At 50.5% G+C, this 15163-nt stretch overlaps 2 protein-coding genes across 2 annotated transcripts; one reads left to right on the forward strand and one right to left on the reverse strand.

The window, feature by feature from the left end:
* Positions 1-6749: 6749 nt before the first annotated feature.
* Positions 6750-8520, forward strand: LOC100382234 (uncharacterized). The gene is made up of 3 exons (NM_001174989.1): positions 6750-7050; positions 7188-7317; positions 7511-8520. The coding sequence occupies exons 1-3, from the start codon at positions 6900-6902 to the stop codon at positions 8169-8171; spliced, it is 942 nt and encodes a 313-aa protein (NP_001168460.1). The 5' UTR covers positions 6750-6899; the 3' UTR covers positions 8172-8520.
* A 1353-nt stretch (positions 8521-9873) lies between these two features.
* On the reverse strand, positions 9874-13611 carry LOC100273210 (uncharacterized). The gene is made up of 10 exons (NM_001360223.1): positions 13375-13611; positions 13136-13262; positions 12937-12996; positions 11942-12024; positions 11431-11593; positions 11186-11315; positions 10753-10911; positions 10502-10674; positions 10321-10401; positions 9874-10132 (listed from the first exon to the last, which is right to left on the reverse strand). Exons 2-10 carry the CDS (start codon positions 13220-13222, stop codon positions 10052-10054), a joined length of 1017 nt encoding a protein of 338 aa, NP_001347152.1. The 5' UTR covers positions 13223-13262; positions 13375-13611; the 3' UTR covers positions 9874-10051.
* Positions 13612-15163: the final 1552 nt, after the last annotated feature.

The raw sequence follows: 15163 nt of genomic DNA on the forward strand, positions 1-15163 counted from the left end.
GAGAGAGGCCGTCAGACAGCAGTTCCTCTCCTCCTCACCCTAAACCCCCCATGCATATATGAACTGATGATGAACGAAGCGGCGGTCCACATCAGGGGGAAAGATTTCATGGGAAGCAACCGGCCGGCATGCGCATGCAACGCGACGCAAAGGTTTTTCGGTCGCCATGCACCTCATCGTCATCGATCACAGGCACAGCGTTTAGAATATTTGGTTCATCAAGCGATCGACGAGAGCAACGCAACGCAAAGTCAGTGTGTGTGGCTGGTGGGATAACAGCGCATGCATGCATGCATGCATGATCGTCCGCCGGGCGAGATCGTTCGAGAGGTGGTTGCGCCTTGCGCGCTCCCTAATTTTTCACTGGGGAGTAATAATGCCTCCGATGTGCATGGAGCGCCCGGCCTGACGTGACGGCGGCCGGACTTGATCGAGCGAGGCGCCATATCTTTGCTGCGATGGATCGCCACGCGCGGGGAACGGAAAATATCGCCGATCGCTTTGCCAAGGAAAGAACAGCTAGCTAGCGCGAGGAACCGGAGTTTCATTTCATCCACATCCACGCCGGCCGCCCGGCCGGGCTTCTGAAGAAGCTAGGAGAAAAAAACGTGTCGCGCTGCTCTCATCTTCTTTTTCACTGTTTCAATTTTTTTTCTGACGACGAAAGGCACTACTGCATGCGTTTCTTCTTCATTCTCTCATGTGTCTATATTATTGTTGGATTGGAGAGAAAGCAAAAAAAAAAAAAAGGAATCTCGCTGCATGCATGCATGCATGCATGTATCGTGAATTCGTGATATATTGCTTGCAGTTTACAACATCATTTAGCTACGCCGGCCTATACTATAATAGGGCCGTCTGTACTAGTTTAAAAGTTTAATGGTCATCAGCTGTACTGTCAGCGAATGAACGAGTGGCGCGCGCGCGGTATGGAAATCTGCCCGGGGCGCTGCTGTGCAGATATTCGCGTGCAATCGTCAGGATTCTGAGAACAGGAGCTCCAAACAGTGGGCCAAATCAAATCGCCTCATGAATTATTTGTCGGTAAAGACCGACCGGCCGGTCGAAGCATCGCCCCCTGAATTTGATTCCCCTTCTAGATTGACTGCCTACACCCAATAAAATACACGGTCTATCCATCACTGAAAAAGACTGCGCAGGTCAAATTTAATTTAGTAGTACTAACTCTCGACAAAAAAAACCCCATGAAGCGTGGTTTTTATCTCCAAAGGAAGGGGGAAAAATCAGGGATGATACTTGTAGCTAGCCATATCCTTTGTAGGAACAAAAAAAAGGCTAGGCTAATTAAATTAGGTGGACAGCTATAGCTTTGCTTCATCAGTGCATGCACGGTTCGGTTCGGTTTCGCATGGCTTGAACGAACGCCTATACCCAACGGCTTAATCATGCCGGGTTACTCACACAAGGCAAGTGCACGTCACGCTATCTGTTGTGATGGCGACGGCATGGCACCCGCGCACCAACCTCCGTCGCCATGGGCTCGTAAACGCCCAACATGTGGCTGCTCGTATTTATAGTTTTATATGATTGTGAATTTGATATTTATGTACACTATATATAATATATATGCATGCAACTCTAAGTGTGTGTGTACATGTATATATGGAGGTGTCTATTAGTTTGCATAACTTCAAAGAGGAGCCAACATGATGCATGCTCCTCCCTCCCTTTTTTTATGCTTTCCTTTTCACCTTCTCCCCCCTTTCCTTTCTAGAGGAGGCAAGTCAAGATCAGGGACTCGAGTAAGATTCTAGCAGGGATCTTTTTGTCTACAATAGGGACATGCATTTGTAGAGACTAATCGAGTGGCAATTCTACGTGTTCCCGTAGATTCGGGATACGACGTAGTCTAGTCATTATAACATATACATATCTTCTACGTACGCACTTTTTCTCCATTCGAAAATACGAGTCCATCTGGCAGGATATTATTAACACGGTCAACATTAAATCAATTGGACTAGCAATAACTAGAATATCTATAAAAGAACGTTTTTTAAATGGAAATAGCAACTCCTATCATCCTCCTATATACGACGACATCACGTTTAAACTTTGTAAAACCCCACCAAATCAAATCATCTCGGCACTCGTAACCTCCACTAAATACACCAATTAAGGGCTTGTTCGGTTAGCTCTCAATCCATGTGGATTGAGTGGGATTTGATGGGTTTGAATCCCAGACAAGTCAAACGTCTTCACAATTTTTTCCAATCCCATCCAATCCATGTGTATTGGGAATAACCGAACAAGCCCTAAACAAATTGAACCCAGACTCAACACGCCATGGAAATCAACGATTCAGAATTGGTGGATAACCCCTTGTCCATTACTCACTTAAATCCAATAGACAATATTATTTAGATTATCTCTCATCACTCCCGTGCCGCTCCTGCAGCCCCTCCCTCTCACTCTGTGTTGTCGCGGTCGACCCCCTCTCATCTCTGGGGTCATAACATTAGCACGGGATATATGCTAGTACTACCTCTATTTTTATACTCGACAATAGAAACGTCAAATAAAAAAATAGAGGTAGTATATTATATAATAATGTTTTCAATTCTATACACACATAGTCAAATGCAAGGAAAAGTTTGATTACCATATATGCTAGACGTACGTACTCTTGTGAAGAAGCTGTAACATTATTTTGAATACAGTAGGTGTGTGCCGACAAATATATAGGTACGGTGACATATATGCATGTAGTAACGTTAAGGCCGCGATGAATTAGTTCCGGATCATTTGCAGGCGCCTGCGTCGATCTGACTAGTAGCAGTAGGTCGTGCGCTCTAGTCGTGGTGAGGGGAGTCATTTATTTGCCCATGAGTAGAAGCACTCATACCGGTCAGTATAACCGACAGCTTACACGTTTGGGCGAGATGATTAGCACACATGAGCTTTTTAATTAAAAGCATCCATCAGTGGGCAGCAGTAGTGGCAACGACTGATCCCCCGTTGCTTCTCGCCGTGCGTGCATGCCCTAGCCCTTTTCGTTTCTTTTTATTGTTTGTTTGTTTGGTTGGTTTGGAAAATGGCGCACAACAATAACGCACTGTGTACTGCTGCGCGTAACCGCTACTGCGTGCACAGGCACAGCTTGATGGGACAACGAAAGCCCGCCTACTACCAGCTGCTTGGTCATGTGTGGAGGATCGAGTAGCTAGAGCTTGAGGCTTCGCCAAAAAAGCAAAACAGGACGAGCCGCAAACGCATGCATGCAAGCCTAGCTCTATACATATGTGCATGGAATGGAAGTGCATATGGAGGAATGGAGGATGAAGCAAGTTTGACAATTGACAGCATCGTGCATGCAAGCATATGACGAATATTGCACGCATTTTGCAGTTGTCCCTAAGATATTGAGCCGGATTGGCAATTGGCATGTAGCAGTAATGGAGTGTGCATGCATACCCTACCCTAGCTAATATGAGTCATATATATGCAAATACACATGCACGTCGGTTTCGCACGAACATGCGAGCGCGCGAGAGTAGCAGGAAGCAGGGCAGCGCTGTCGTACCTCGTACGCGTGTATTACCAGCTGATCTATCCATCCATCGTCCGATTCCTGGACCGACCAACAAGCTGGAAGGCAAAGCGATCGGCGTGCGTGCATGCATGCCCCTTGGGCCTGTCGCGTACGTACCACGACCGCACGAGCGAGTGGCCGTGCCCGGCCCGGCCGGACGGGGGCCGCGACCGGCCACCTAACGGCTTAACGATAGCTCCATGCATCACGCACAGCCGGGCCGCGTGTGGTACGGTACGAGTACGACGCTCGGACGGCGGGAGAGCGTGCATATGCCCCTGGCTGCTATAGCTGCTGGCTGGGTACTGGAGTACTGGGGTTACTTACTGCCTTACTACTGGGTAGGCTCGCTTTCTCCAACTCACGCCTCCTCCGATCCCCACTGTGGTCGTGTCGTGGGCTTTGTGGCGTTCGCAAGTCACCTCTCGGGCGTGTACATGTACTCTCGGCTAGTAGTGCTAGTAGTAGCTAGTGCTAGTGGCAGCCAGTAGGCGGCGCTATCATTCGCCGTTGCTCCGCAAGCTACGTACGTACCTGCACTGCACCATGGCAGATGCATCTAGCTACGTACGTACACACTACGCGCGCGCTAGTTAGGTCCGATCGGTTGCGAGCTCTCTGTACATATCAACGTCCTGGTCCCACGCGGCGTGTTTTTAGTTTCTTGACTTCTTCTAAAACTTGGATCCGTGCACGGCCGGACCACGTACGGTCTGCAACGAGAAAACGGTTGACTGTTGCCGCCGCCACCAGAAATGTGGCCGGCCGGCGGACCTACTACGTACCCGCAAAACGATCCGTGCGTGTGCGTGCCAAAACGAAAACTTCAACGCCATCTTTCAACGTGCAGCAGCAGCTTTTTGACCTGGTGCCGTGCCGCGCCGCTGCCGTTTTGTGCTGGCCGGCCGGAACGCTGGACTGGACACATCCATCGGTGTGCCGTACAGTGCAGGCGACTCGATCGACCGTGCGCGGCGTGCGGCTGATTTATGTGCCCGCGCGCGCCTGTGATCGTATATCCAACACACCCTTCTATCTACTGTACTCCTGCCTGTGTACTCCTCCTGCCTGTGTGATCACGCACACTACTGTCGTCTGTGTACGACTGTACTGTACGCACGCGCACAGGCCTCCTTTTCCCTTGGAGCACAAGGATCAGAGAGTTTGAAATAAAGGATGAGATATAAAATAGGATAGAGATTGCTGGAGCTGTTCTTCGTTCCGCCCTCGGATCTGATGGGGCCCTCAGGAGACCGTGCTGCCCCCCCTGTTGTCTCGTTTTCTTGTCTGCACCGCATGGCTCCACTCAACGCCCCAACCCCAAGCCAAAGTAAACTGTAACCGTACTGCATGTATCTCTCTCACGTTGCAGTACTAGTACTCGGCAACTTTCTGTTCAGGTTTTGAGCCTTTATTTTCTGCTTCGTAGTCGTAGATACAGTGGACATCAGTATCGAAGGGACCAGCTGCTGGTACAGTGGACTGGACACACGAGTTACAGGCAGTACCAGTACGTACGTACGTAGTATCGAGCACGATTCACACACACAGCCATAGTACCTACGTACGTACGCGCCTTTCCTGTCAGTTTTGTTTCCTCCTCTCCTTCTCAGCTACAGCGAGGATGTCATTAGCGAGAATGACATGTGTTAGTCCTTTGCTTGAGTACACTGTACACCTAGCAACACACTGGTAACCGAAAGCGAACCCACCAGTAGTAGTTCTAGTATGTGTGTTACTGTCAGAACAGATCGGATCCACTGCAGTACTACTAGTGCGCAGGCGGGAGATCGAGAGAAGGCGAGCTGTTAAAATCCGCTGTCGTCACTGCCTCCACCCGTAAAAAACGACTGATGATACTCCTGCAGCGTAGCATGAGCTGAGGAGCTGAGGCTGCGGTGAGTCACGGACGGCCCCCAATTTCTTCTCCAACGATAGTGCAACCCCAACCGTCGGCGGCGGCCGCTATCGGCGGATTGACGGGGCAGACACCGGCGATCACCCGTTCTATTTTTTTTTTATATATTAAAAAAACTTACCACGTCGGAATCTGACGGACAAAATCTCCGTATCAGTAGCGCAAGATGGAGGCCATACGTGTAACATGGTGTTGGTTGCTGCTGTTCAGGGGTGACGTGCGGACAGGATGGGACGCGGAGGTCGGCAGGGCAGGCAGAGGCAGGCCATCAGGCCATGGCCATTTAACTGGGACGTGATTGGTGAGGCCGATCGGGATTAGCGACGTGATTAGCCAGCTATAGCTAGCTAGCCCAACGCAAGAGTGATTAGTAGCCGATCCGATCCGATCGGGCCTGGCTGCTTTGGCTGGCCGTGGCCGGCTCCCGCCCCGTTTGCACAGTGGACCAGCGCGCAGAGGAAAAGGCAACGTGACGACGCGCGCGGTCGACCACAGCCACACGGCGTGGTCGCGATTAATTATACCTAGCCCGGCCCGCGAGTCCACGGCCGCATTCATGGCTGCCTTTCCACAGTTTCCATAAGCAGTGTTTAGTCACTCGTAACAGGATGGCGAGAAAGGGAGGGAAGATGTACTACTACTACTGACGCAGAGGTCATGTCGCCAACTAACGCCGTGTTAATTTTAAGGGAGAACGGGATGAGTTGCTCTCTTTCTCTCTCCGTTGCCGTTGCCGTTGCCGTTGCGAGCCAGGAAAGCTCTCTCTCTCTCTCTCTCTCTCTCTCTCTCTCTCTCTCTCTCTCTCTCTCTCTCTCTCTCTCTCTCTCTCTCTCTCTCTCTCTCTCTCTCTCTCTCTCTCTCTCTCTCTCTCTCTCTCTCTCTCTCTCTCTCTCTCTCTCTCTCTCTCTCTCTCTCTCTCTCTCTCTCTCTCTCTCTCTCTCTCTCTCTCTCTCTCTCTCTCTCTCTCTCTCCTCCCCTCCCCTCGTCCAGCAGCACGCACGGGCACGGCGCACTATTTTTAGGCCGCCCACCATCTCTCAGAAACGGGAGCGAGCCGAGGTATCTTGAGCTCCAATTCATTGGCGCGCGCGAGCCCGCACCGCACCTTGCTTAGAACCCACTTGATCGCTGCCTCACCTTGCTCGTCTCTCACCTCACCTCACACCAGACCAGAGAGTGTAGTGTGGTGTGGCCAGGGCTGCGGGCTGCAGCTGGTTCTTGGTACGCACGCTTCCTCATATATACCCCCCCACGCCCATACACAGAGCTAGCCACAAGCAGACACCGATCGCCATTGCAAGTGGCAGCAGCGGGTCGATCGACGACGACGTTGCCCACCCAGTCTCTTAATTTGTCGCCGTCGTCGTCGGGGCAGGCAGATCGTCGAGAGCTAGCTAGCTGCTAGCGCGGGAGGGAGGGAGAGGGAGAATGGGACGGCTCTCCTGCGGCGGCGGTGGCGGCGGCGGCGTGCAGCCCAAGCTCCGCAAGGGGCTCTGGTCGCCCGAGGAAGACGAGAAGCTGTACAATCACATCATCCGACACGGCGTCGGCTGCTGGAGCACTGTCCCCAAGCTCGCAGGCAAGCAGAGCTGCAACTCTCACTGTTGTATCCATCAGTCTGTCGTCTCGTGGTCTTCCTCCCACACTGACATGGGGAGTGCAGCACATATCCATCCCGCGCCTAGCTTGCCTGAATTGTCTTGTGGTGGCGTGCAGGGCTGCAGCGCTGCGGCAAGAGCTGCCGCCTGCGGTGGATCAACTACCTCCGCCCCGACCTCAAGCGCGGCAGCTTCTCGCAGCAGGAGGAGGACCTCATCGTCGCGCTCCACGAGATCCTGGGGAACAGGTGGGTACGGTGACAGCCGAGGCAATGCGTTCCGTTCATCCAATTCCAGCCTCGAATGAATCCATCTCCCGCGCGTCCGCAATGCGGGCGGAGGCCGCGGGGGGGGGGAGATAGCTAGCATTATCAATTTATCATTTCATTGTCCATTGGCAGCGCCTTACTGACTAATAAGCGAATTGATCCACGCATGCAGGTGGTCGCAGATCGCGTCGCACTTGCCGGGGCGGACGGACAACGAGATCAAGAACTTCTGGAACAGCTGCCTGAAGAAGAAGCTCCGGCAGCGCGGCATCGACCCGGCCACGCACAAGCCAGTCGCCGCGGCGGAGGCGAGCGCGGCGCTGCCGGACGCTCGAGACCACGACCGTGAGCCCGGAGGAGCCGGCGCCGGCGCCGACGCCGACGGCCTGGCGCAGCAGAGCAAGCAGCCGGCGGCGGCCGTGTTCGACCCGTTCCCTGTGGTCGACTTCGGCTTCGACCTGAGCGGCGGCGGCGGCGTGGCGGCATTGTACGGCGGCCCGTACGACGCCGCCGCCGGCAAGGCGTCGGCGGACGACGGCGGGTTCGTGGCCGACTACAGCAGCGTGCTGGACGTGTCGGAGAACCTGGGATACGGGGAGAGCTCCAGCAACAGCAGCAACTGGGGGAACGGCGCGGAGATGGGCAATGCCGCCGCCGCCGTGCTCGACGGCGAGGTGCTGCACTGGGCCAAGCCGGAGCCGTACACGGAGCTGGAGCAGCGGAGCGCGGGGCAAGCCGCCGCGGACGACGACGCGCTGCATCATAGGTTCTTGCTGCCCTGCGGCCAGGAGCAGAGCCTGGCGCATCTCGACTTCGGCTTGGAATACTTCTGATCCTCTTCCTCCCGCTTTTGTTTTTGGCCCTTCGTTCGTCTCTGCCTTTGCCTTTGCCTTTCCTCCCTCCCTGAATTATCCATCCATCCATCCATTCCCCCTACGTCATTTGGAAGATTAGGGATTGTACGTAGTAACCAATATGTTAATTTCTCTCTAGCCCATGAATGATACACACACACACACTCTTTCTATCTTTCTCTACCTTTTCTGTATACTCTGCTCCTGCTCGGTCGGAGGAACATAAGCCAATGGTACGTACATACGGGATTATTGTGTACTACAATATATACAATATACAAAAGGTGTTTCCTTTTTTGTAAAGAATAAATTAAACCTGCAGTTGTTTTATTTCCCTTGTGACACGAACTTCACTTGTAGGCGGAGTACCACAGAAAGCACCTGTCGCACCTGTCCTCGATTTTTTTTTACTCCCCTCACGCTCACGGCCTGCCTGATATTTCACTCCACTGATATTTCTTCTCGCTCTCTCCCCTCGTGCTGGATGGAGTGAGTACGTGCAGGAGTTGGCCGGTTGTGAACGGTTCTTGCTAGTTTACGTTAACGCCGGTTGCTGTCGCGCTTTTACCCTTTTGTCCTGATTTGTGTCTCACGAAACCGAAGTGGAACTGTGGAATGGAAAGGTGGTGGTGGTGGTAGCAGAAGCAGCAGCAGCAGCGCTCTCTTCTCCTGCACTGCAAGGCAGGGCGATGGAGAAAATATTCAAACCAAATATGGAGCCGACCATATGTCCTGCTGATCAAACCAGCCGCCACTATTGGTTTACTATCGTCGGCGACGGACGGACGGACGGACGGATGATGCTTGCAGCACACTTCCCCGTTGTTAAAGAAGACACCGCTGGCTTGTGGGCGAATCCTCATCCTCACTCTGGCTAGCTGCCCGGCAGCGTCCCTTTCGGCAAGGTCATCACGTCAGTCCTAGGATTGGAGGGGGGGGGTGCTCGCTCGTCGGATCGACAAGGACAAATTGGATGGCTTCACTGTTATTGACTTAGTGGCCACAGTTACGCGACGAGCCGTTTCCATTTCCACAGGCTACTACTACTATGCTGCTGCAGGGGGGGAGGATGAATGGGCCGCCTTTGGAAGGTGAAGGCCTACTTTTGCGGGCATCATTTTTGGGCCAGCTCAGCCTCATGTGCGGCCAATTACGTTACGTGGGGCTATTTATGACACGATGAGGTGAGACAAGTATAGACACGATGGAGCTTAGCTCGCTGCAAGTAGAGCAAGCCCTGAACTTGACGTGGCGACAGCTTTGCACCGCTACTTGCACTGCCATCTGTCGCGCGCGGGCTTCACTCCTCGTCCTCGGCTCCGCGCGAGGCCCCTGCCGTCCGCTGATCCCGCTCAGCAGGCAGCAGGACTTGAGCGCGAACCCTGTCTGTGTGTGCCGTTGCCGTTCTCCCCTCGCAGTCGACACAGCCTCGCCTAAGCTACCAGTGTCCAGCACAGCAGCACGGGCGACGGGCCGAGCAGAGCAGCATCACGCACTCGTGAGGCTGCCAGAAGATAAGGTCGCTGCAACATGCGCCGCGACAGCGTGCCGGCCGCACGCCGGCACCAATCTGATGAGACACAAAAGGCGCTGAACCACGGCGACATCAGCGAGTATAGTGAACAATGAAGCCAACACACTTGGCAAATAAGTGTACAAATACAATTCTACCATCAAGAAAGAAAAAAGGCAGCTGCAGGTTATATTTCTGCATCAATAGCAGTTAAAATCTTTGTGTTAAATGTTTCACATCTTCTACAAGAAAATTAATATAGCATACACAATTACAAACAAAGAAGAAAGCCACACACACACACAAAACACCAAATCCATTCCTACACGGTGGTCCACAGGTGGCTTCAGTGTGACGAAGCGGCTTGTTGGTCTGTGCTCGTTTCAACGCGCAGGCTGTTTTCACGACGGTACATAGACTCTGCGCCCTGAATTCACACAGAAACTGTTAGTTAAGCACTGAATCCACTGGCGCCGGAAACAAGGTGTCACATAAACATATTAGTCCAAAGCTCATGACCCTCGAACTTTTTTTGTGTGTGTGGGGAGGGTGGGGGTGGGAGGAGGAAAAAGTGATGGTGCAGCGGAAAATACAAATAATGAAACAAAACCTTACTTGGAATATCGTTCCGAGCTTTTTCAACGCTTTGGCTCGCAGCTTCAGGACATCTTTGGAGACCATGCTATCTCTCAGAACCTGAAATACCAAAAGATCACAATTTCTAAAAGTCAATAACGCATAGCGGCAAGTACGTGTGATCTTTAACCCAAGAACTCTAGGGCCACGCAGGACTTACTGCTTGGCAGACACGTGAGAGCGTGGACTCGATATCAACCACATTGATTTTCCAAAGCGAGCTGAGCATGGCATCTTTTTTCTCCTCAAAACTCTTCATAAGTTGCTCCTCGCTGTCCTCACTCCCCTCCATCTTTTTCATCCCTTCTTGAAGTTGTATTAGAGAAATAGCACCTACAACGGAAACCCGTTACCGGCGATGAGACCACACGTGGATCAAGCAAAGCGCTAAAGGGTGTCCTTGAAAAGTACCTGAAGCAGCATTAACCTGTGATTTAATGTGGTGTCCTTTGTCTCTAACCCATTCAGCTATAAAAGGTACACCCATGTAAATTCTACTTTTCCCGAGTTCTCTTGCTGCTTGCCGGACATAAATATAACCAATGGTGTGAAGCATAGCCTCGCCAAATGCTGAAATTTTTGTTTGAGACAAGTTTAAAACTTGGAAAGCCAATACTGAAATGTCATATGCTTCAAGGTATAAAATAAATACATTAGGGGACCACCATCATTGCTTGCCGCGCATATGAAGATATAATCTATTCGAAAGAAACTAAATTTATTGTGTCTACCAGACTATGAATAAAATTAGAATCAAGTATTTGTAAGAGCAAGAGTCTTGCAGAAGATGATGTGCCCTTGGGAAAAAAATCACACCTAACAAATAGATAATAGCATGATGTACCTGCTTCGGATAAACGCCTAGCTTCTGCGCTTGCATAGCTCACAAATTCATCATTTCTCCCATCTACATATGATTGAAGTCGGTCCTTCAGACTCTGAGTAAGCTTTTGTTCTCTTTCTCTTTGTAATTCCTGCACCGTAGCAAAGTTAATTAAGTTCAGCTTATAAGCGACAATGTGGATCCTAAATCGAACAATACTCCAGATGCAAATGATTCAGGAAAAAAACAGCAGGAAAAAAACATACTTTTATCTTTTCTTGAACTTTTGCTCTTGCCTCTTGACTATTTGAGTTTTCCTCAACCTCCACTGAAGCTATAGATGCTAGAGCAAGCTGGCCAACGTAATCTTCAAAATAGTCACTTCCAAAAAGCATCCCAAAGACAGCAGCAGGATCCACCATGTTATCCCTGAATGAGTTGTAAAACAACTAAGAAACGATTTACAGAACAAGTCACAAGTAATTTACATCATTTTTTCATAGAAGCATCTGTAGCTTTATTTGAAAAGATTATGTTTCAAAAAGAGTGTTAACATTGCAATTGACCTTTTGAACAGCATTCAGCTCTCTGTTCTCCCTAAAACAGGCATTCTTTTATAGCTCACACATTGTGATGCCATCTAAGTATCTATCCATCCTAAGCACTATCATGCTCTATGCCCCAAAGCAGATAAACCACTTCAATCTGAATAATCATGAACAGACTGCCTTTTTACAGAAAATATTTGCAAAATATCAGAAACAACGCATGGCTTACTGGGGAATACCCTCCTTTCCATAATTATCATACGCCTCCTTTTTCCCAGGATCACTTAGGACTTGATAAGCCTCTCCAAGTTCCTGTTAAGATCAAGTGGTTTAATTAGATATTGTGTAGCAGTCAAACCATAGAAAGGTGATACTGATTCGTCCCAAAGATTATGCATGTACAGTACCAGCCAACAGTTTGGGATTTAAATTGGAGAAAGATAAAAATCAAACTAGCAAAAAACATTATCCTATCACATTCACAAAATCAAACTAGAAGAAATCGAGGGAGCTGTCAATGCTGATGAAGATGATGATACATCCCAAGGCAACTGAGATAGAACTATAGAAGGGTCGATGCTAGATGTGGTTAAGTGCTGATCGTTGGGATAATGTTTTGCTTGTAACCTTTTGGACTCCGGTCATGTTGGTTTAGTTTCAGCTCTGAAGTCCACGTCAGGTTGATTAGCTGGTTATGTTTTGGCCCCTATGGATGAAAACTTGGATGCTGGTGGGTTACTTCCCCCTTTTTTCGGCGGATATGTCTGAATCAGGTGTGTTCCGTTGGAGGAAGTTTTGCATCAGCATGTATCTCTCCCCCTGCCAGTCCCTATATTCTGTCATATGTCTCTTGAATTGAGATATATCCTTCTGTTCTGAATGCTATCTTCAAAAACTCAGTTGTATTTCGGTTATGAAAACAATAGAAATGGGGAGATCCTCTGTTAAAAAAAATCAGTGATTCTCGTAGCTAAGTCTTTTTAGATACTAATAACCAAACTCTGCCACATGAGAAACTAAGGATAAACGCTACTCTGCAAAGCTATGGTACCCCTACAAAATACCGTAGCAAGCTTTACAACGTTGATGAATTGCTTCTATAGCCAAATAGCCTAAATGTTCGCTGGTTTGGGAGTTTTTATCTTCCGATGGACACATGGCATTCGAGGGCAGTCAGTGGCGTATATATACATAACGGATACGGATCGAACACGGAAAACCTACCTGGAACTTGAGTGCCGCGTCAGGGTTCCCGGGATTCTTGTCCGGATGCACCAGCTTCGCCTGAAGAAATAGAAAACAGGCACAGGCACCCAAACAAAACAATTGAGGAAGGCGAGTTCAATAGCTACCTATGCGCGTCACAGCATGCAACCGTAGGGGGCGCGGCCGAGGCGGGAGGAGATGAGGGGGTTGGGGTCACCTTAATGTAATACGCCTTCTTGATCTCGGCGGGGGACGCGTCGACGCTGAGCCCCAGGACATCGTAGTAGGCGCTGTCCTTCACCATGGCAGGCAGCTCCTGAATCTCGCCGCGGGTAGCTCTAAAGCTACAGGCACCAAGAGACGGTTAATGCCAGCGGCAATGGAGGAGGCCGACGGTAATCGACGGGGGGAGAAGGGCCGGATCTTCCGCCACGAAGGAGAGGCAGAGGTCGATACCGGCGGGGGTCGCTAGAGCCTTCTGGAAGTCTCTGGGAGGTTCCGGTGGAAGTGGAGAACAGGGATGGAATCACTGGATTGGGGGGAAATCAACCAAATCTTCTGGGAAGCCTGGCAGAGCGGGGGAGCGTGGAGGGCAGAGGACGCAGAAGTCGCCGGGGTGACGCCGATGGGGTCGTGCTGTGCTGCGGAGGACACAGGACAGGTCCGTGAGCTGGGCCCTCGCGTCAGTTTCGTCGCGTCACTCGGTGGCACGCGGACACCGGGCATGGACGTCTTGGGGCGGTCGGGCAAGGTGATTTCTGGTTTCCGTGGAATCCCGTGCAGATAGGTGAGTACTGGACGATACGTGTGGCCGCCGCGCGCCGTTTGGCAGATTCACGGTAAACGGATTGTCATTTACCTCCTCTTCTAAAAAAAATTCTCTTCTCCATATCTCATCGAACATCATCTATAAATAAATATCTATATTAGAGATGTATTGTAACTTTAACTTTAAATTGTGCCTACTTATTTGGATGAACCATAAGGTTGATGACTACCACTTCACGAGCTTGAATGAATGCCATTCAATGGCCGCTAAAACAGATTATGGTTTCTGAAAATATTTCGCTTTCTCACGAACCTAAAAGTCAACAGTACCATTTTTTTTGCATATGTGAAATAACTTCGATTGGTGTACACATAAACCAACCATAGGCAAAAACAGAGAGTGGTGTCGCCGGGGAACGCGTTTTCTACGAGGCCGACAGCAGCTCCTTGTCGGCTGGGCCGTCCCTCCGCGGGCCGCGGCAACACCACAGTAGTGGGGTGCGGCCCGCGTGGCGGAGAATTCAGGCGCATTGGGCTGGACCAGGCCTTCTGTGTGGCAGGACTGGTGGCCCCTCAGCCCCTCCCCTGCTGGCTGCTGCGGTGGTGAACGGGGTGTCCGTGACCGTACGTGCATTTCCAGTCGTTTCCTCGTGTCGCCGGCTCGCCCGTGCTGTTTGTTTGGGGCGTTTAACCTCTTTCTTCCTTCGTCTACGCCTATATGGTGTGGTGTGGATCCAGATCTCCAACCGACCAACCTCTCCCTCTCAGTCCTTGCTTCATCATGACAATTGACAAGCCTACATCTCGATCCCTTCTCGTTGAAAAGCTAAATTCACCACAGTAGTAACAGCGAGTCATCTGTATAAACCTCTGACAGCGATGGGATCACGAGTCTCGTTTTTTTTTATGAACGGAGTAACTGCTCTGCTCCTTTGAACTCGAAGCGCAAGTGCGCAACAGCAGCTGTACCTCCGGCATGGCAGCTGTGCGCCTGTGCCTAAACTCCTTTTCGTAACCTTTTTTTCTTTCTTTTTCTTTTTTTTAAGAAACTTTTTTAGGCGAGCGTTTCTGTCTGCTGCCCGATCCTATACAATGGCCGGCGGAGTCCCTACCATTCGTCTTTAAATAAAAGAATGCAGATGCAACTGAGGCTTGCCAAACGTCGTCGATCTGTGTATAGAAGCAAATAAAATGGCAAAATGGCAAGCGAACTGAACTGTCCGCACTGAAGCTGGTTTGGTTCCAGTGCGTGAGGGAGAACGCCGGCAGCGGCTGAAGCCGCCTGTCTTCAGCTCCAAAACCGAGCTGCATTAGCATCCATTCTCATTATGAGTTCCCAGAAAACGATTAAAGCAAACAACTGCATCAACAGGGACGCACTAACCTCCTCGAGCTACCGGCAGACAAACCGCTCGCTAAAAAACGTCGCTTCTTTCGTCGGACGGGATTATTCCTATAAATCTATTTCGTAGTGGAT

Source organism: Zea mays, chromosome 6 (assembly GCF_902167145.1).
Source record: "Zea mays cultivar B73 chromosome 6, Zm-B73-REFERENCE-NAM-5.0, whole genome shotgun sequence".
NCBI classification, from domain to species: domain Eukaryota; kingdom Viridiplantae; phylum Streptophyta; class Magnoliopsida; order Poales; family Poaceae; genus Zea; species Zea mays.